General features: G+C 39.2%; 1 protein-coding gene and 1 pseudogene across 2 annotated transcripts; one reads left to right on the top strand and one right to left on the bottom strand.

Annotated features, from left to right (window-relative positions):
* Positions 1–866: 866 nt before the first annotated feature.
* LOC121298053 (beta-1,3-galactosyl-O-glycosyl-glycoprotein beta-1,6-N-acetylglucosaminyltransferase 7-like) lies at positions 867–14,180 on the top strand. Of its 2 annotated transcripts, none has more exons than XM_041224808.1 (4): positions 867–909; positions 11,625–12,599; positions 12,830–12,925; positions 13,226–14,180. In XM_041224808.1, exons 2-4 carry the CDS (start codon positions 11,660–11,662, stop codon positions 13,480–13,482), a joined length of 1,293 nt encoding a protein of 430 aa, XP_041080742.1. In that variant the 5' UTR covers positions 867–909; positions 11,625–11,659; the 3' UTR covers positions 13,483–14,180. The 2 variants fall into 2 exon arrangements, with proteins under 2 accessions (XP_041080742.1, XP_041080741.1); XM_041224807.1 differs by lacking the exon at positions 867–909 and adding an exon at positions 5,762–8,800.
* LOC121297939 lies at positions 3,666–21,469 on the bottom strand (annotated as a pseudogene).
* Between the last annotated feature and the right edge of the window lie 1,152 nt (positions 21,470–22,621).

The following is a 22,621-nucleotide window of genomic DNA, read 5'->3' as shown; positions in this document are numbered from 1 at the left end:
CATTATCGTACCGACCATGTGGAATGCTTACGCGGTTAAAATAGCCATGTATCTCTGCTGCCATCTAGTGGGTGAAAGTGAAAGCCTTGGCTCCAACAGAGGATTCGTTCATGAATTTATGACGCAATAGCGACTCGTTAACTTCCTGAAATTGTTTAAATATTAGCGAGTCATTTCCAGGAACCAGACAGTCGGGGTTGAGAGACTGCTAGTACTTTCCACTTCCTCACTGGAGCATCAGTAGGTTTAACCAGCAGGTGTGCAGCATGTTTTAGGAATGATGAACAGTCTGTGGCTGTCCTCCAACAGCATGTAACCACTACTCCAGTATAGCTGACTGAGCTTGGGCGTGGGGGTCTCACAAAACAGCAAGTTCAATTCGCAGTTTGGACTCCATTACTACAACAGTGTGCTGCCTTCCGGGAGCCTCGGCCGAGCACATCACTGAGAATGTGGACAGGAACCTGCAACAAACAGGAGACGACCCGGTGGTAGACACCCACATTGGTACACACAGCATTGAAAGAGACAGACCAAAATCCCTGCAAAACAAATTCAGAGAGCTAGGAAGGAAATTAAAAGAGAAAACCAAAACTGTGGTATTTTCTGGTATACTACCGGAACCTTGCAAAGGACCATATGGACAGCTGGAAATAATTAATCAAAACGCCTGGCTGAAGACGTGGTGCACACGGGAAGGCTTCACCTATCTTTATCATTGCACCACATTCTACAGCGAGGGCTATCTGTATAGATGGGACGGACTGCACTTAAATAACAAGGGAACCAGTCTACTTGGAGAAAAGATCTTCGAGCAGGTTCAGAAGCATTTAAACTAGAAAGGAAGGGGGGGCGAAATCAACAAAAAAATAGAAGGGAGACCGCATCAAAACAAGAACAACAACTCAGGTAAGACAACCATTAAATGTATTTATCTAAATGCTAGAAGTATCAGAAACAAAATTCTAGAACTTGAAGCTACTGCACTAACAGGTAACTATGATGTGATAGGTGTTACAGAAACGTGGTTATCTGAGAGTGATGGGGACGAATATAATATTTGTGGGTATACACTGTATAGGAAAGACAGGCAGGACAGAAGAGGAGGAAGGGTAGCGCTATACATAAGAAACAGTCTTGAAGCCCAGGGGTTAAACCTGGACAAAGAAAATAAAGCCGAATCAATATGGGTCAGAACAACGGACAAAAATTCAAAGGGCATAATAATAGGAGCATGCTATAGACCGCCAGATTCAGACGGTGAGCAAAATAATCTGTTATAGAATGACATTAGAAATGCGTGTAGCAAAGGAGAAGCCATACTAATGGGGGATTTCAACTTTCCCCATATAAAATGGGGGAAAACCCGGTGGGTAGCATGAAGGATGAAATAGAAATGGTGGAAATGACAAATGACTGCTTCCTAACACAATTTGTCAAGGCACCAACTAGAGGGGAGGCATGCCTTGATTTAGTCTTTTCAAATAACGAAGACAGAATAACTAAAACAGAGGTCATAGAACCACTGGCAAACTCAGACCACAACATGGTCTCACTTGAAGTGTTTTTGAAAACCCCAAAAGTAAAGACTAAAGCTAAGGTTTACAATTTTAGAAAAGCAAACTATGAAGGTATGAAACAGAGACTAACAGAAGTAGATTGGAGTAAAATAGAGAAAACACCCACAGAAAAAGGATGGTTGTTCTTCAAAATGTAGTACTAGAGGCGCAAAACAATTACATCCCTAAAGTAGACAAATGGTTTAATAGATCAATAAAAAAAAATATTCAGTGAAAAAAGGCACTTCATAGAGCATTAATAAAGGACCAAAAAGAAAGTACGCAGAAAGAGTACACTGAACTGCAAACGGAAGTCAAAAAGGAAGTTAGAAAGGCCAAGAGAGAAATAGAAATGAACATTGCTAAGGGAGCTAAAACCAATTCCAAAATGTTTTTCCAATATTACAACAGCAAGAGAACATTCAAAGAGGAGGTTAAATGTTTAAGAGATACAAATGGCAAAATCGTAGAGGAAGAAAAAAAAAATAGCAAATATATTAAATGATTACTTTTCACAAGTTTTTACAAAGGAAGATACTGACAACACGCCCCACACGTCATCCAGTTCCTATCCAGTTTTAAATAACTTTAGCATAACCGAGGCAGAAGTGTTAAAGGGACTAGGAGCTCTTAAAATAAACAAATCCCCTGGGCCGGATGAGATCCTCCCAATAGTACTCAAAGAAATAAAAGAAGTTATTTACAAACCGCTAACCAAGATCCTGCAGCAGTCTCTTGACACAGGGGTGGTACCGACAGACTGGAAAATTGCAAACATAATACCGATCCACAAAAAGGGAAACAAAACTGAACCAGGTAACTACAGACCAGTAAGCCTGACTTCTATTATATGCAAACTTATGGAAACTATAATAAGATCCAAAATGGAAAATTACCTATATGGTAACAGGGTCCTGGGAGACAGTCAACATGGTTTTAGGAAAGGGAGATCTTGTCTAACTAACTTGCTTGATTTTTTTGAGGATGCAACATCGATAATGGATAATTGCAAAGCATATGACATGGTTTATTTAGATTTCCAGAAAGCTTTTGACAAAGTCCCGCACAAAAGATTAATTCTCAAACTGAACGCAGTTGGGATTCAAGGAAACGCATGTACATGGATTAGGGAGTGGTTAACATGTAGAAAACAAAAGTACTGATTAGAGGAAAAACCTCAGAATGGAGTGTGGTAACCAGTGGTGTACCACAGGGATCAGTATTAGGTCCTCTGCTATTCCTAATCTACATTAATGATTTAGATTCTGGTATAGTAAGCAAACTTGTTAAATTTGCAGACGACACAAAAGTAGGAGGAGTGGCAAACACTGTTGTAGCAGCAAAGGTCATTCAAAATGATCTAGACAAGATTCAGAACTGGGCAGACACACTTTTCTCTATTAAATGTCATTTGTCATGTAAGGTACTGCACACAGGAAATAAAAATGTACATTATAAATATCATATGGGAGATACTGAAATTGGAGAAGGAATCTATGAAAAAGACCTAGGAGTTTTTGTTGACTCAGAAATGTCTTCATCTAGACAATGTGAGGAAGCTATAAAAAAGGCTAAGAAAATGCTCGGATACATTGTGAAAAGTGTTGAATTTAAATCAAGGGAAGTAATGTTAAAACTGTACAATGCACTAGTAAGACCTCATCGTGAATATTGTGTTCAGTTCTGGTCACCTCGCTATAAAAAAAGATATTGCTGCTCTAGAAAGAGTGCAAAGAAGAGCGACCAGAATTATTCCGGGCTTAAAAGGCATGTCATATGCAGACAGGCTAAAAGAATTGAATCTGTTCAGTTTTGAACAAAGAAGACTACGTGGCGACCTAATTCAAGCATTAAAAATTCTAAAAGGTATTGACAATGTCGTCCCAAGGGACTTTTTTGACCTGAAAAATGAAACAACGACCAGGGGTCACAAATGGAGATTAGACAAAGGGGCATTCAGAACAGAAAATAGGAGGCACTTTTTTACACAGAGAATTGTGAGGTTCTGGAATCAACTCCCCAGTAATGCTGTTTTGAAGCTGACACCCTGGGATCCTTCAAGAAGCTGCTTGATGAGATTCTGGGATCAGTAAGCTACTACCAACCACACGAGCAAGATGGGCCAAATGGCTTCCTCTCGTTTGTAAACTTTCTTATGTTCTTATGATCATTTGCATTTCCAGTCGTTATAGTATCAGCAGCAAACCCTACTGTGTTTATCGGATGCCAAGTTTGGTTTACTTAGACCAATAGACGTGTATGCAACTGCGAGGAAATACTTCAGACTCAAACTTTACATTCTATTCTCAAATCAGCACATACATACCAAACAGTCTGCAGCAAAACAAAGATATTTCATTTATTGTTTGTTTGTTTTTTTAGCAAAGGGGACAGTGAAATAAGATTTGTAAGAAAGTACAATAGAAAGGATGAATTCATTTTCACACTCAGCATTAAAAGCTGACAAACTTAGTCCTAACATTGCACAGCGTGCTCTAGTTTGTTGCAGTAATTGGGTTTGATGCCACTGTATTGACTTCACTCCTTTGTTATTTAAATTATTTTGATTTAATAAATAGTCTTGTCCACTCCTTGTTCACCAGTGAGCTGTGAATGGCTTTACCAGCTGGATTCGTATATGCAACACACCTCCAACAGGGCTGGCTATCGCACGAGATATTAGAACAGAAATCCTTAAATGTAACATTCATATCAGCCGGGTCCTAACTGGCTCTTCCTAAACTCCAATTAGCATAGCAAAAAAAAAAAAAAAACACACACACACACACACACACAAGCAATGTGCTATCCCTAACAAACAAAAGCTGGCTTTTCCCATCCCCTAAACTACGGCAGTCTAAAAAGGCATGCATCTCTCTGTTTAGTTTTTGTCGTTATTTGGTACAAGGAGGTCAGCTCCACTGAGCAGGGTCACAGTTTAGTTTTAGAAGTGGTAAGGCGTGTGAGTGACCCAGTTGGACATCTGCTCCTTGGTGCGCTTCGCAGAGCTGTGGGAGGTGAAGAGGGATTTGTAAGCCTCCGACTTCTCATCACGTCCCGAGAACAGCCTCTTGCTGCCAGCAGTTGCAACAGGTTTTATGGACACTGCTGTTGAACTGGAAGGCTCAGGGGCTGAAAGAGCAAGGACACATTCATCTTCAACTGTCTACTAAGTTAAAAAGCATTCAATTACAAAAATCTGATCAGGCAATCTTCTACACAATTAAAAAGGTGTAGTGAGGTCAGCAAGCCATACAATTCTGCCACTAAAACTACATCATACTGGTTACATGCCCAATTAATGACTCGCCTGATGCAATGTTGTCTTCGGATTTATTTCTAGTGGCTGTCTTGAATTAATTTTTCATAATTTTAGAGGGGCCAGGGTTATCTGGTTAAATAAAAACAACATATTACAAAAAAAAAATCAAAAGTCAATATATAACAGGACTGTTGAAGACACAAACCCAAAACTGTTGCAAAAAGATCAAGAAAACGTGGTGTGCATGATGGCTCGAGAGAGGCAGGACTGTCTTCAAATGCAGTCACAGGCATTCTCTTCAATTTTGCCACTGTCACTCACTGCTTGGTTAACAGCACCATTCTGTGGCTCAGGAGCAACATTTACAAACCAGCTCCCAGCATTAAACTATGCAAACCACCGTATCCAGAACAGGCTACACACTCGAAACAGGCCCCTGTAATATACGGAAATACATTTACTGAATTGTCTGTCTGTCTCTCAGCTGCCTTGGATTTCTGAAACAAGAACATTCAAGTGCCATAAAGTTGTTGTTTTTTTCACTCAAATTGGAGGGTGATAAATTTGGACTGCATCTTAAATTTGAAGGAATAAAATAAGTTACCTTAAGTTAGGTGTCTAATATAATCTGTCCAAGAACAGATTTGCATGTTGTTATATTACTATGCAATTTAAATAAACAAACATACAGCAAAACTTTCTTGCTGCTCTCCTCCACAGGAGACAGTAGTTCACACAGCTCTGGAACCCATTACTGCTGTGACATCAGTATCACTCAATATTGCTTTGTACCTTTCCCAGCTTTTCTTTGGCTCGCACCTCTTCCATCCCCTTACGGAGCTCCTCCACCTCCTCTTTGCTCCCGTTGCGAATCACAATGTCGCTGTTCTGAAACGGGTCGCCGAACTAGAGGAAGAAAAACAAAACATCTCATTCAGATACACACATTTCCCTATAGAGACAAACACACACACTGCCCTGAGAAAAGTACCGGAACAGCAGCAGTAGCCTTGAAACAGAACACCTTGTTACCTCACTAAATGTCCTGATATCACCTCCTCTTTAAAAACACACAGGCGTATTTCCCACAGCTGCAGGTAAGGGTGGCGTATCAGCAGCAGGTATTATTTCAACACATATTCGTAAACAAAAACAAAGAAAACAATGTTCACACCTTGAAATGCAAATACCCTGCTTCCCCTCTCCACTCACTGAGACACCGTTTCAAATGACATCCGCTTGGTAAAAAAAGACTAAATATCCAGATACCAGTACGAGATGACAGGGTTGAAGGGCAACGCTTCCTTTTGAACTGCATTCATTCGCTGGTCCACTCCAGCAATGGAACCCGACAAAGAGTCATATAAAACGGCCGTGTCCCAGCTGTAAAGGCAGCATGTGTGCTCTGTGTCATTGGCCAGAAACACAGAATACATCTATGTAACAAATATTAAGAGAATGGGTCAATTGTTCTGTCTCTGACCATTCCCAGCCCAAGGCTCTATTGTGAGTATTGTACAACAGTCAGGTTAGGCTCACTTGTTTACACAGTTCCTTCATTGTACACAGGTATGCAGCTATGTGAACTACAAGCACAGATGTTGGAAAGTAGAAACGGAGAAGAACATCTGACTGAATATGGGTATAAAAATAACATTAGAATGAGCATGTGTTACTATATCAGAATAAAACTCCAAACAGTACATAGGTAAGAATAGTAACTAGTATTTAAAGAGGGGCAGCGTTCAGTTTGACAGAGCGTTGTTCGAATTTATCCGCAGTAAAAAAAAAGCTTGTGAATCTACAATTGTAGATGCTAACGCAGCACATGCACACACAGTGCAAACTATATGAACAACACAAAAAGCAGCATGCATTTATTATTAGTGCAGAAAATGTGGGAAAGTCATTAACAGAATGCTCTTAATTATGGATCGTTAATGAGTCAATTCCATTTTGTCTTATTATGGGAAACCATGCAGTCTAAGTGTATACGAACTCTACTCCTTGACATTCTAACAGATATTTGATCTCCCCAATGTGGTGGAACATTATGCATTGACTGGCTCACTCATGCTTTTTGAATATGATCCACATCTGCAGTAAAATGAAAACATAAAATCATCCCTTTCAGGTACTGATAAAATAAAATATTATAAATAATTATTAATAGGGACAGACAAAGGAAGAATGCACTTACGCAAGCCCTAAACATGTTATCTTGTAATACAGAAAGCGATACTATATCTCAACATATTTACTTCTAATCTACAGCTTGGAAGCTTTTTACTGATAGATTGTTCCATTACTGCCAGTGTTCATTTGTGGACACATTCATTAACAATACCCCCTGCCTGGAATAACAACTTCAGTGAAAGTTCAAACACTCCTCAATAATATGTATAAGTACACAATAGTACACGTATGTGTCTTTAAACAAAGTCATAGGGGCCATATCAGGCCAAAAAATGAGCAAAACCCAATCAATTTAGAGGTACACATTTCAACTGAGTAGTCCCCAGGATACAATGTGTCCCAGAGAAAGCAGACCTTTTGCTCCCTAGGCGGCACAAAGAAATGATTACCAGGATTAGTCAGATTAGTTAAAGTGCAGCAGCATGAAGGAACATTTACATAGCTGCTATGTCCCCTTGAAGGGCATTGCTAACCCTCAAGGAATTCAGCCAATAAAGGACACACGCTGTGTGTTGCTACAGTAGGTGGTTGAGAGTCTCACTGCGATAGGGGCCAGGGAACAATTGTCTGTAAATTCTACATATTTTGTACAGCTGGGTCACTTCAAACAAGTTTCAAAAGCATAAAGAAACGTACACAAGGGTGGCCATAATCCAACAAGAGTCATAAAAGCGATAAATGACACAAGTGTTTTTTTTTTTTTTAATTCCCTTATTGTCCTGATGTTGAGGTTAGCACACCACGTAGAACAGCAACATGCAGGATGAAAAACTGCCCCTTACCCTGTGTGGCTGCTATTTTATGTTGTCGGACAACACGGAGGGGTTTCTGGAATGCAGTTGGCTGCCTTTTACTTTACAAAGCTCCGGTTTCAACTGGGATGATGCTAAAACCAGTGTGTGTTTTATCTCATTTTTCACTTGAAATAAATAAATCATAATTTGAATGCTGGGAAAGCGCAACACTTCTCACCCTGTATGTGCTGAATATTACACATATTGCACAGGATGCCCATAATGTAGAACCATCTGAACCAAAACAGCAAAAAATAAAACTGCCCCCCTCTCAAATGTAGGGTCAACCAGAGGTTATTTAATCATTAAGCTCTAGCACTCTGCCTGGCAGTGGTGGGTGCATGTACTGTATTTACAGACACTCTCACTCCAAACCCAAGAGACAAGTTAAATAATCTCAAACCAGCCTCGCTGCACATGGACGAGGGGAGAAAGACACGTTAGAGAGAGAGAGAGAGAGAGAGAGAGAGGTTACAATATACATACAGATTTATTACTCAGCAACCAATGCTACGCTTTATTGAATGAACAACTGCATGTGACAAATTAAAATATACAAAAGTGAGGACACACACACACACACAGTTTTTCAGAGACAGAGAATGTACCCGCTGGATGACTGGGTGACTTATTCTCTTTTAATTGGGTTAAAGACATTAGTTTTAAAACACACCCCCAGCCTCATGAGGAAACTACCAATAAACAAGTCAGGCAGAAAGAAAGAAAGAAGAAGACAGTATTCATGTACAACAGCAAACAAAACATCTGGAGCAAGAGGTGAAAACAGAGGAAGCGAAAAGCTGAAGGAATATATTGATACAGAGCAGCATTGAATATTTAAGTGGGATTTTTTTTAATATTTAAGAATAGAAACAAAGGCACAGGCCAGCTGACTGACTGACTGCTGAGTCACTGAATCATGTTGCTCCTACGCACCTGCTGCTAATATTCAATCTTTCCTTTCGGACTGGGATTAACATTTTCATCAGGTGAGATTTAAATAAAACAATTTTAAACCTTTTTTTTCCCCTTCAGCTGTTAGCAGCAAGTGCTGTGTATTGATTTGCATTTCTAAACCGACCATGTGTTTTACAGGATCTCAGTACCTGCTTTAAAATGTTACAGACAATGCTTGTGCTAGTTTTAATACTTTGAGATTTGACTAGGTTTCCGAATTATGACACGTTATTATCAAGATATACAGGGAAAGCTGCACCCATAGCCTTTTTTTCTCAGATTTGTTGATAGGCACTGGTATATAATTTAATTACCCCAGAAGAACACCCAGTATAAAGAAAACTGCATTTTGTACCACCAAAATCTGATGAAATCTGCAGACTGCTTAATTCTAAATGAATGTGGCACAATATCACAAATATTCACTTAATGAAGCAAAAATTTCTCTACAGATTACACAAATTAACTGGGGTCAGTGTACCAACGAGGACTTTGGACTGTCCAGAGAATAGTTTTGATGAGCCATTAGCAGGGTTAGATGCTTGCAAATGAAATAGGCAGGTGCAAGGAATCTGGGCAGACAGGGCCCTGCCTGAATAAAAGGAGTTTGCAGGTTAACTATTATGGCTTGCTTTGTGCAGCTGCAGGGGACAGAATAAATACTTAATGTGTCAACCACGTTTAGAACAAAATCTGACCCTGGACAAATTGGTATTTTTGCATGTATGCTGCGTTACAACATGGGTTTTTGACTACTTCAAAATTCATATAAATAGTGACACGTAGTATACATAGGGCTGCTGGTTGTTCAGAGAGTGAATAAAGACGGTGCAGGAGGGAGGGCCTTCTCTTGTAAAGCCACAGTGTTGTGAAATGCTCTACTATCTTCAGCCACAAATGCAGAGAACCTTTCTACTTTTAAAATGACACTGAAACCCCATCTTTATAAAATGGCTTACTTACCACAATTTTATCAGACTATATATCGTTTTGAGTCTTTAATAGTTTTATAGAAAATGACTATATATCGTTTTTAGACTTTTTAAATTGTTTTATAGGAATTATCTTTGCCTTTTAAATTCTGTATCATATTGTAAAGCACCTTGAGGTCCCTGTGATGAAAGGCGCTATAAACAATGTAAAATTATATTACAGTGGAGAAAAGGCCAAGTACAATTCTACCCAGTGCAGACAAAAGCAAATGGCTGGTTTTATTGCTTTATATTACAGTTGTGAACTCCTCAAACTGAAGCCTACAGCAGTTTGATTACAGGATGCTTCCACCTCCTGTGATTACAAGATGTTTTTGGCTATTATGCATGACAAGTTTCCAGTTTAGAAATACCACAGCACGCTTGCATTTCCCCTGTGTAATGGAAGTCTCGATAAATAATATCAAATGGCATTTATTTGTTCATCAAATTGCAGTCACATTTTTTTGTCTGTACAACACCACAAATGCTTTTTTGGCAAAGGGCCAATGCTTGTGAACATATAGAAGGAGAAATGGAATCGAGTAATTTTCAAGGATGGAATACAAGCATATGTATACAAAATAAATAAGATGCAGTTAAAGGTACAGATTTAACACAAAAACAGGTTTTAAAAAGTAGATCGTTGGCAGTAGCACATCCTAATTTGAATCAAAACCGCGCCAAGACACTGAATTGCATATTAAAAGACCCAGATAATAAGAAGCTCCAACAGAAGCACAAGGAGTATAACACTTCATTGTGCACTGATGAACCGTGATGCTTTCTTTCCATGGCATCTCAGATAACATCCTGACAGCAGTGCATTGGAACGTTGCTAAAAATTACTGTTGCACAAATCTTAAGTCTAATTTACTGTGCATTTAGCTTGACACTTGGATTTATTGTGTAGAATTCAAAAGATTTACGCTATTCTTTGTGTAATTATATTTTTAAAACAAGCTCCAGTCAGACCACAGTAGAATTGCGATCTAAAAATATCATGAAAGGAATGCCCCCATCAGTACTGTTGTTAACATGTGTAAGGTGTGGCTAATTGAACACTGTGGATAAGCATTCTGATAATACTGCAATGGAATATGGGGGTTTACAGGACCTTGACTGGACACTTTTGTTCAGGTCTGACCCATTTGATATACACGTATTTTATTGAACAAATGAATGAATGAATGAAATGTACATAACTATAAACTGGGGCCCCAGAAACATATTTTTTTTCTTTTCAAAACCGAATGAACTTTCACTGTAAATTCCCACTCGTACATGCTGCAAGGAGGCTAAACATAATCATGTTTTAATTCAGTCAGTCACAGCACGACAGAATCAAAACCAGTTAAAGCACACGTGACGCAGAACTGGGAGCTGCGTTGCCAACCTATAGAAGGATTTTTTTTTTTTTCCTTTTTAATGCATAGTGAAATCCCCAGTGGAATTCATTAAGATGGTCTCTTGTAGTTATTCAAAATTCTCAAACAGTAAACACTCAACTTAAATACCCAAAGGGCCTAACTAGAGATACAATCCTCAGGGTCTTATCAGCTAAACCAGAAGGTGGCTTTTAAGGGCCTGGTGTTTTACTGTAGCCTGGTTTGTGCATCATGTTTACTATTCATCTGTGACTGAGAAGGGTAAAAACAAAACAGTACAAGAGGGAAGTTTTATGAAGAGAACATAAACGTTTGCAAAAATACAACACAGCAACAATGCAACTTTTGTCATCAAACAATGGCAGAGGGCTAATGTAGACAAAGGTAGGTTGATAGTTATTTATTTTAATACAATTGCACTGTTAAAGCACATTACATTTTCGATTGTATCAAGTAAAGAAAACATTTATTTTTGTTTTATTTTTTCTTTGATCCAGGTAATTTTAGCAACGCCAAGTGGGGCTGACCTATTATGATCCATCTTAATGCTGCCAAGCTAAGTTTCCTTGTCTGTTTGGGTATATGTCTTTGTACCTTAATGTACATGAAGACCAAGGTGCCCAGCCCACAAACGGAGGAAGCAGTGTGCGGGATTCACCCCAATGATCTGTGCATCTCTCTTTTCGATGACAAGGAGCTTGGGAGCGAATGTCTGAAGCTCCACAAACTGGAATCGCTTCTGTTGGGAGCCAAGCTGAACTGCTCCCACTTGGCAGAGGACCTGCATTTCATTACCAGCCCTCTAAGCAAAGAGGAGGAAGAGTACCCCCTGGCCTACATCATAACCATCCACAAGGAGCTGGATATGTTCGTAAGGTTGCTCAGGGCCATCTACGCCCCTCAGAATGTGTACTGCATCCATGTGGACAATAAGTCATCCGAGGATTACAAAGCTGCCGTCAGGAGTCTGGCTGACTGCTTCCCTAACGTCTTCCTTGCTTCCACCACGGAGAAGGTGGTATATGGAGGATTCTCCCGGCTTCAGGCCGACATTAACTGCATGAAGGACCTGGTGCGCTTCCCGGCGACCTGGAAGAATGTCATAAATCTCTGCGGTCAGGACTTCCCCACCAAAACCAACTACGAGATAATTCAGAAGCTGCAGGGCGAGCAGTGGAGGGGGAAGAGTATAACGCCTGGGGTGAAGCAGCCACACACCATGAGGTATAGGACAGAGAACCAACACAAAGAGATAATGAACCCAAAGGGCCCCTACGTGCAGCCGCTAAACTTGAAGAAAGGGAGGCCCCCACATGACCTGGCCCTCTACTTTGGGACAGCTTACTATTCTCTCACACGGCCATTTGTAGAATTCGTCCTACAGGATCAGCGCGCAAAGGATCTGCTGGAGTGGTCCAAGGACACCTACAGCCCAGACGAACACTACTGGGTGACACTCAATCGTTTACCAGGTAAAACAGCAATGTTGTGCAACAGGTCTGCGCAGATGACAATACTTGTCATTCCTTCCTTTTGCTTTCGCAAGATAGAACATCCATAGTTTTCAATTAACTATCGCTCAGCTTTTTTTATTCTTTGATATCTCAGTAACGGGTTAAAAAAAAGTCAATAAACACTGCAGGCTGTACAGAACAGTAGATTTGAGAGGATGCATCTAAAGCTTTTATTTTTTTTTTATCAGGGGCTCCGGGAGCAAACCCAGAAGCAGGATGGGAGGGCAACATTCGCTCAATAAAATGGAGAGACCAGGAAAAAATGGTGCATGACGGGTGTAAAGGTACAGGGTTGTTTTTTTTTTTTTTTTTTTTTAAATAAAAATGTGACTTGAGCGCTCATGAAAGGCCTCCTTCTCCCTCTCAGTCTTGGGATACAGATTTGTGAGAAATGGCGTACTGGTTAAGGATTGTACCGTGTATCTATGTCCCACATTCATCCCTGGCACATGATTATAAATTTGATTTGTGCTTCATGATTTAAACTTGCGAGACACTGTCAAACTGTCCCTTGATAATACTTGTGATTTAAAACAGCAACCTTGTGTGGTGCCTAACATGACTCATTTGTTTCTTATTTGCAGGGCACTATATTCGTGACATCTGTGTTTATGGACCTGGGGACTTGAAATGGGTCATAGAACAGGACAACATGTTTGCCAACAAGTTTGATCTGGAGACCTATCCTCTTGCTGTGGTCTGCATGGAGCGCTGGCACCGCCTTAAAGTCCTGGAGCAGGCAAACATCACCATAAACCCTGCCTGGCAGCTACAGGAGGAGGGCTACATCGGAATGAGCTTCAACACTTCTGTATATGCTTCTACACAGGAAGCCACTTGAAAGATTTTTTGAAAGCTTTCTTAGCAGAGCAGAAATCAAGCAGATTAGTAGTATTATTTATTTATCGTTGTTACAAGATTTAAAACAAGGAACATAGGGTTAAGACACCCAAAGAAATTACAATGGCATACTGAAACGCATTGCACTTCTTCATAAACTGAAAGATTACTTGCAATGCTGAGAAATGTGTATACAGCAGACTTCAAATTACATTTGCCCCCAAAAAACAGGAATGTAGAAAATGTACTGAATATTATTAGTAATAGTAATATTTATTTATTTAAAAAAAAAAATGAAGTTTTACTATTTTAGGGTAAACAATAACAAACGTGGTGGATTTTTTTTGTATCCCAAGTGGCATTCAGAGTTTAATAAAGCAAGAGAGGGGGGCTTTATTAAACCCAGAAATAAAACAATGTATATATTTGTAATTATATTTAACTAAGTGGGTTGCTTGATTAAGTACTGTGTGGAAATTGAAATATTTTTACCGCTTGCAAAAAGGGAACAGCCTTATTATACCACCAACAGCAGTGTATAATAAAGATATAATGTAAAAATAAATAATAATGGAAGAGATGTATGAAGGTACTTCTTGCAAACTAATTATTTATTACCACCTTTCACATTTGATTAATTAGTGTGCACTATTTCGCCAATGGCACATATATGTTTATCAATAAAATTTCTAGATACCACATCTTGCTCTACACGTTTTTATTTCCAATCTAGTCCTACAGGATGTGGAACAACCAAAGGAGAGTCAGAGATTAACAAACTGCTGCATGCCCCTTTACTACAGAGATACATCTTCTCTCAAACACACAGCACACAGTCGAGAACAGAAGTAACGATCTAAAAGCAATAAAAGTGCTGAGAATATGGGCTACACGGGTTCCCAAACTTTTCTATGGTCTGATCTGAATGCTCACATCTACCCGGCTGTTGCAGTTGCAGTATTGTGGGGATGGAGAACAACTTTGTGGGAAAATAAATATGTAATCATAATAGAAAGCCTGGGATCTTCTTAACAGTGGAAACCTTCAAGCTTTACTCCCCATAATAAACACATCAGTAAGACTCCTGGTTAGTAATTGCCAGTCTAGCAGTACGTCAAGGGATAGAATGAGAATATTTGCCTGGAAATAGCCTGAGTGAGTGTGCTAGTCTCTGCCTTCCAAAACCCCCTCAACCGAGATGAAAATTGGTCTTGAAATGTTATGGAGTGGGTTCCCTGTAGGAAATCCCCATTTAGTCTTAATTTGTCAGAGTGGCCCAGGGACCTTGAGGGAACACGTATAGTTCTTATTCAAATACATTCAGCTATGTATCTCAAGTGAGAAAAGATTCATTACGACCTGAAACAAGGTCAAGGACAAATGCAAAGCAGCATTCTCACTAGTCTATCTACATTTAGAACAGATCTTTCTGAAGGAGTACAATATGGGCCATATTATGAAGGGATTCCTAAGAGCCATGGGGAAGGGATAGGGTTTGCGTATATTTGGGTGGGGTCAATATTATACCTATTAAGGAACAATTTCACAAAAAAGAATGATAGTAATAGATGCTTTTGAAGGCTATCTGGATTATTATTTGTTTAAGTACAGACTTAACATGTTAGTTGTTGATACAGAACAAACAAAAAAAAAATATTACTTTCTCCTACCTTGTGGCAAGTCTCAGTTTTAACCTCCCATACGGCACGCTCCGAAAACATGCAGCCACAGGTCTGAAGATAACAAAACCTACAAAAGAATTCATAAATAAAAATATGTTATACATATACAAATAAGTTTTTGCTCAAACAGCCAACTTCCCAACGTTTCAGTATGTTTAACATGCCTTTGTCAACGAAGCGTGTTTGAAAACAAACCCTGGGTGTATTTTAGGCTTTTGATGCCATGGTAACCACATATATTCCTGTTCTTTGTAAAGTGCTGAAGTATTGGTTCATTTTCTTTTTTATTTCTTATATTTGATAGGTGGTTCTGTATTCTTTTATACAATGATGTCCCTGTCTCTCCTACGTATTTTATAAAATGATATAGAATATACAAGGTTGCTATCTTTATATGACAGATTTATTTTCGTTATTTGTGCACAGCTGCGTCAACTAACCAAAAGAAAACTTCTGAAAAGCAAACACATCAGCAGCAAAATTTGAATGTCAAAAATAATATTCTTTTAAGACGACAAGCCTGTAATCAATAAAACAGCAGTATATCCAGACATTTTAATAAATCAATTACCGGTATGTAACATAATTTATCAGTTTGATTAATAAATTGATTTAGTTAATATTGAAATGTACATCAAAGTAATGTTGACAGCTAATTAATCACAGAAACGTATTCATCACAGGCATCAATTGAATTTTTAACTGAATGTTATCAAGTACAAAAATAGTATGAAAACGTTTCTACAAAAGAAAAAACCCATTGCAGCACCTCAAAACTAAGCCCAGAGTACACATGCCTTCAAACTCATGTAGCTCCCTGTTTTGTTCTTCACACTTTGTAAAAACTATTTTCTTATATTCAAGTAGTTCATTCCTATTGAGTTTGTCATCTTTTCTCAATTCTCTCTCAATAATTTGTTCTTTGTATCCTCTTTTCTTAAGATGTATTTTTAATTCTGTTTTTTGTAGTCATTTTCATCTGAACAGATTCTTTTCATCCTTATACCCAGTCCTTTAGGAATGGCTCTTTCAGTATAGACAGGATGTGCAGATGAAATGTGTAGGTACTGATGCATATGTTTTATACTACAAGGAAAACTAGTCCCATAGTTACAAGACTGGCATTAGTATTACTATTATTTATTTATTAGCAGACACCCTTACCCAGCGCAACTTACTGTTGTACACAAAATAAAATACATATCAAGAATAATAACACAAAGGGACGGACATAAGGTTCCTATCGCATAGCTGTTTCACCAACTCAGATTTTAATACGAGCTTGACTAGCCACAGTTTATACAGTAGGTAGCAAGCTTAGGTGTGTTATTAAACTCATAGCAAAACCAGATTAGATTAAACTGTTATGCAATGGGAGCCTTATTTCCACCCTAACAATGATCACATTGCCTGGCTGGGACCACACACGAGACACACACCTTAGATGGAATGTGCATTTCAAATGCCTTGTATTTAACCCAAATTCAATGCCATTATGGAGACACTACCATGGTAGTCAGTGGGGCATGTGCTTCTACAAGAGAGGGGAGCAAATGTTACTCTACACAAAGCTACCGTTTTGAAAATCCATCCCATGAAGTCATCAGTTCCCATTTCAGCACTCACTTGTGTCTCCCGTTCATCTCCAGCCCGACCACAAGGCAGATATAGCAAGCGCGGTGCAGGTCCTCATAGTGACCCCCCCTTGGTGTTCCCGCTGTCTCCCTGCCAGGCTGGATTATCAGTCAGGTTCAGCTACCTTCACATCCCGAGGAAACACAAGACCATTTTCACATCTCCAGCACCTGCCCTTAGTTGTCGTTCAAGTATATCTCCAGATGTCTCTTACATCAACAAAACTCTGCCTAACTTATCAATGGAAAGCAGGCATCATCACATGTGGTGGAAGTGAAAAGCAGGGAATAAAATTGATACAAAACACTTTTAGCATGCTATCAATTCAATTTATTTTACAAATGCAAGCAGAGTAACAATTCTGTGAAAGTAATAAGGAACCTTGATACCCCTGATGTGCACTGCAACCTCCATATTGGGTCTTTCAGCAGATTTGTGTAACAGGTACTCAGTAATAGCATCTTTGTTGTACAGCCTGGAAAACAAGGAGAGACAATATTGAGCATCTCTGTGTGACCTGGTAGTCAAGCTGCCTGTTACCACCAGAGCTACTGTAATAAGCAGACCTCACATTAACTACAGTAAAAGCTGTCTAATCAAGCCCTTTTACAAACCTGCATTCTGTAAAATGCGGCATCATTTTTGAGCTACGACCTCGTTGAAATTCATGCAGCTGCACCCTCTACAATCCGGTACCTGTATATTCTGGAATCCGGCACGAATTTCAAGTCTGGTCTGCCTAAAATCAGAGTAAATCTGACTGTGCAGTCCAGCACCAAGTCAGGTGCTTTTTCTTTTGTAAGTTTATAATCAGGGATGTTTTGTAAATACACACATGACCCACGGGTACGAGATCAGTAAAATCCTTGTTTAGTTAATGGAGAAGGTACAATGAATGCAATGCTTGAATTACAGGATACACCCGGACAGCACTTCGACTCTATGTACTGTTATAGTATTTTACAGGTGCAGTATTACATTTCACAGTCCTTCCTTTCTAGTTAAACCTGCAGCCATCAGGGTATCTGTCCAACTATCCATTTATTTTGTTTTATTCTTCTACACTGTACATTATCTAATTTTATTTTTTCTAAAACCACATACTTAGGTCACCCATGGTGTGTTCCTTGTAAAGTGCTGAAGTATTGGTTCATTTTCTTTTTTATTTCTTATATTTGATAGGTGGTTCTGTATTCTTTTATACAATGATGTCCCTGTCTCTCCTACGTATTTTATAAAATGATATAGAATATACAAGGTTGCTATCTTTATATGACAGATTTATTTTCGTTATTTGTGCACAGCTGCGTCAACTAACCAAAAGAAAACTTCTGAAAAGCAAACACATCAGCAGCAAAATTTGAATGTCAAAAATAATATTCTTTTAAGACGACAAGCCTGTAATCAATAAAACAGCAGTATATCCAGACATTTTAATAAATCAATTACCGGTATGTAACATAATTTATCAGTTTGATTAATAAATTGATTTAGTTAATATTGAAATGTACATCAAAGTAATGTTGACAGCTAATTAATCACAGAAACGTATTCATCACAGGCATCAATTGAATTTTTAACTGAATGTTATCAAGTACAAAAATCAGTATGAAAACGTTTCTACAAAAGAAAAAACCCATTGCAGCACCTCAAAACTAAGCCCAGAGTACACATGCCTTCAAACTCATGTAGCTCCCTGTTTTGTTCTTCACACTTTGTAAAAACTATTTTCTTATATTCAAGTAGTTCATTCCTATTGAGTTTGTCATCTTTTCTCAATTCTCTCTCAATAATTTGTTCTTTGTATCCTCTTTTCTTAAGATGTATTTTTAATTCCTTTCTCTGTTTTTTGTAGTCATTTTCATCTGAACAGATTCTTTTCATCCTTATACCCAGTCCTTTAGGAATGGCTCTTTCAGTATAGACAGGATGTGCAGTTGAAATGTGTAGGTACTGATGCATATGTTTTATACTACAAGGAAAACTAGTCCCATAGTTACAAGACTGGCATTAGTATTACTATTATTTATTTATTAGCAGACACCCTTACCCAGCGCAACTTACTGTTGTACACAAAATAAAATACATATCAAGAATTACAACACAGGGACGGAAATAAGGTTCCTATTGCATAGCTGTTTCACCAACTCAGATTTTAATACGAGCTTGACTAGCCACAGTTTATACAGTAGGTAGCAAGCTTAGGTGTGTTATTAAACTCATAGCAAAACCAGATTAGATTAAACTGTTATGCAATGGGAGCCTTATTTCCACCCTAACAATGATCACATTGCCTGGCTGGGACCACACACGAGACACACACCTTAGATGGAATGTGCATTTCAAATGCCTTGTATTTAACCCAAATTCAATGCCATTATGGAGACACTACCATGGTAGTCAGTGGGGCATGTGCTTCTACAAGAGAGAGGAGCAAATGTTACTCTACACAAAGCTACCGTTTTGAAAATCCATCCCATGAAGTCATCAGTTCCCATTTCAGCACTCACTTGTGTTTCCCGTTCATCTCCAGCCCGACCACAAGGCAGATATAGCAAGCGCGGTGCAGGTCCTCATAGTGACCCCCCCTTGGTGTTCCCGCTGTCTCCCTGCCAGGCTGGATTATCAGTCAGGTTCAGCTACCTTCACATCCCGAGGAAACACAAGACCATTTTCACATCTCCAGCACCTGCCCTTAGTTTTCGTTCAAGTATATCTCCAGATGTCTCTTACATCAACAAAACTCTGCCTAACTCATCAATGGAAAGCAGGCATCATCACATGTGGTGGAAGTGAAAAGCAGGGAATAAAATTGATACAAAACACTTTTAGCATGCTATCAATTCAATTTATTTTACAAATGCAAGCAGAGTAACAATTCTGTGAAAGTAATAAGGAACCCTGATACCCCTGATGTGCACTGCAACCTCCATATTGGGTCTTTCAGCAGATTTGTGTAACAGGTACTCAGTAATAGCATCTTTGTTGTACAGCCTGGAAAACAAGGAGAGACAATATTGAGCATCTCTGTGTGACCTGGTAGTCAAGCTGCCTGTTACCACCAGAGCTACTGTAATAAGCAGACCTCACATTAACTACAGTAAAAGCTGTCTAATCAAGCCCTTTTACAAACCTGCATTCTGTAAAATGCGGCATCATTTTTGAGCTACGACCTCGTTGAAATTCATGCAGCTGCACCCTCTACAATCCGGTACCTGTATATTCTGGAATCCGGCACGAATTTCAAGTCTGGTCTGCCTAAAATCAGAGTAAATCTGACTGTGCAGTCCAGCACCAAGTCAGGTGCTTTTTCTTTTGTAAGTTTATAATCAGGGATGTTTTGTAAATACACACATGACCCACGGGTACGAGATCAGTAAAATCCTTGTTTAGTTAATGGAGAAGGTACAATGAATGCAATGCTTGAATTACAGGATACACCCGGACAGTACTTCGACTCTATGTACTGTTATAGTATTTTACAGGTGCAGTATTATATTTCACAGTATCTCTGTAACCCAGTACAAAGCCAGACTGGGCAGGTTTTACTGTAGTGTGCTACTGTAATTCCTGACACTGCCTGAGGGCTTACTGTTTTTTAAGTGAAGTTTTCTTACCTTCCCAGGTCACAGGAGACAACGGGTCTGCTCAGCTTCTCCTGAGTGACAGCGCAGTAGTACCAGCGGGCGACCAGTGCAGCATTTTTATCAACCTGCATCAAGCAAAGAAAGAAAGGGACGATCAGCGGCTGGATTTGGGTTTTATTCACAGAATCACAAAATGCCGACAGTATAAAAACCAGTAATGTAGACTGTGTTTGACGAGCTCAGTTTACATGACAGAGCTGTACAACGAGCAAAGCCAGGAAGTTTGGACCAGATATCTTGGCTTCCTGTGGTAATCTCTGACAACCCTAACTCGCACATTATGGTTAGATGCAATGTAATTATTATACAGTACTTCTACACGTTACTTTTGAATTGCCTTGACTCCCCCAGTCTCGCTGATTCTGCGGGGAAGAAGAAAACTAGCACCCAATGCAGCGCGCTGCCAACTGGTACTGAAGTTGTGACACCTTTTGTTGTAGGTCTGACACAGACTCACTAAAAACAGATGATACTGGGTGGGTGAACAGCACGGCATCTACATTAATTACAGTGAATCCCCACGAAGAAGAAATAGGGCATACACTGTGTTGGAGTACTGTGGCTTGAATGATGGGCCACATTAAAACTGCTCAAAATAAATTGGTCTACATACAGGTGTTTAGTATAGAGATTACTATATAAATACATACTTTAAATAAAGTACAGAGTGTGTTACGTGGGGCTTGCCGTTGGGTTTGGCATTGGAGAAGATATTGCAACACATCTGTGGGAGACCATGAGCTAAATATTAATGAAACATTAAATCCAAGCTAAGGTTCTAACCGTGAGGATATCAAAACAAACACTTCCGCCAATAATCACGTTCAAACTGAACCCCTGGAGCAGTCACTGCGACGTCGAGGATTCAGCTGAATGCAGGCCCCAAAACAGAAAACAAATAGAAACTACAAACAAACAAACAAACAAACAAACAAAAAGTCTTAAACAACCGACATGAACCTTCTCCACTTTCTTGGGGCCCTTTAACGAGTTCGTGTCGTTTTGGAATGGTCCCCCTGTCACAACACACGGTGAAAGATCAGTAGAAATATATTTAAATAATAATAATAATAATAATAATAAAAAAAAAAAAAGAAAAAGAAAATCAATCTTTTTTTTTCTTCAAACAACAAGGGGCGACACAAAGAGCGTTTGAGACCGAAAAAAACAGCTTGAAATGTTCAGGGGCGAAAAACGCGGCGCGCCACCTGCTGGCTGGATGATTGTAGTGTCTGCTTGAAAAAAAAGTGACATCGAAAGGACCCCCCTCCCACCAAGTTAAAGACTTTAATATTTCTGCACCTGTTTGATAACCTGAAAATATGTTCTTACACAAAGTCATGTATTTATTAATACGTTTTTGTCTGTAGGGGATCCGGCGACGCAAAAAGTTGAACCCCCCCCCCCTCCGGGTCTTCTCTATACATTTGCAGAATGTTTGGGGAAAAAAAAGAAAGAAAGAAACGTAACCGGCAACTGGCATGAGCTGAAGATCGTGCTTTATGTTAAATAGACACGAGGTTTGCCGAACTATCTGTATTCACAGAAACACGTGTTTAAAAATAACTTTTCCTACCTCAATACAATGATTTTATGCACTGCGTTGTACTATACTAGTGAATGTGAGATCATGTATAATGACAAGCGCAATTGAAAGGTACTGTACTGTATTTTTTCTTCTTCTTGAAAAGCCCCCCCATGGTTTAAACGGCGCTGTTTACTGCAGGTCGTTCACACGATTACAAAAAAAATATATAAAACGTGTCAGTCTTAATTTTGATGTAATTATATGAAAAAGTAGAAACGACATTTAAATCTAGCCTTATAGTATTGAAATTGGACACTAGAGGGAGCTAAAGGTCCACCTTGCACTGTTTCAAACTCTGCGTTCAGTTACGTGGAAAAAAGGTAATTTTAGCGCTTAACTAAAAATCCTTTAGCTTCCTTTGAAAACTGCCCTTTAAGATTGATCTTGTATTGTACTCTTCCCGGTATAAAAGCGAACAGACAGGATACTCCATGATCTTTGGTGGCGTGGTGGTCGACCCTGTTAGAGTCACAATCCTGCAGGTTTTCTGGCTGTCTTTGCATCATCACGTGTTAAAGACCTGGGGAAAATGTTCGTGTTGACCAATAACGAAAATAGTTGGTTGAACTGAGCAACTGACACGAGAAC

This window comes from Polyodon spathula, chromosome 23, assembly GCF_017654505.1.
Source record: "Polyodon spathula isolate WHYD16114869_AA chromosome 23, ASM1765450v1, whole genome shotgun sequence".
NCBI lineage: Eukaryota > Metazoa > Chordata > Actinopteri > Acipenseriformes > Polyodontidae > Polyodon > Polyodon spathula.
Note: the sequence above shows the minus strand (reverse complement) of the source record. Positions and strands in the feature narration are given on the sequence as shown.

Excerpts from the sequence above, each read along its gene's own strand:
- LOC121298053 (XM_041224808.1), top strand. The coding sequence starts at position 11,660 with ATGATCCATCTTAATGCTGCCAAGCTAAGTTTCCTTGTCTGTTTGGGT. Across the intron at positions 12,600-12,829 it reads GACACTCAATCGTTTACCAG|GGGCTCCGGGAGCAAACCCA; the intron begins GTAAAACAGCAA and ends TTTTTTTATCAG. Across the intron at positions 12,926-13,225 it reads GGTGCATGACGGGTGTAAAG|GGCACTATATTCGTGACATC; the intron begins GTACAGGGTTGT and ends TCTTATTTGCAG.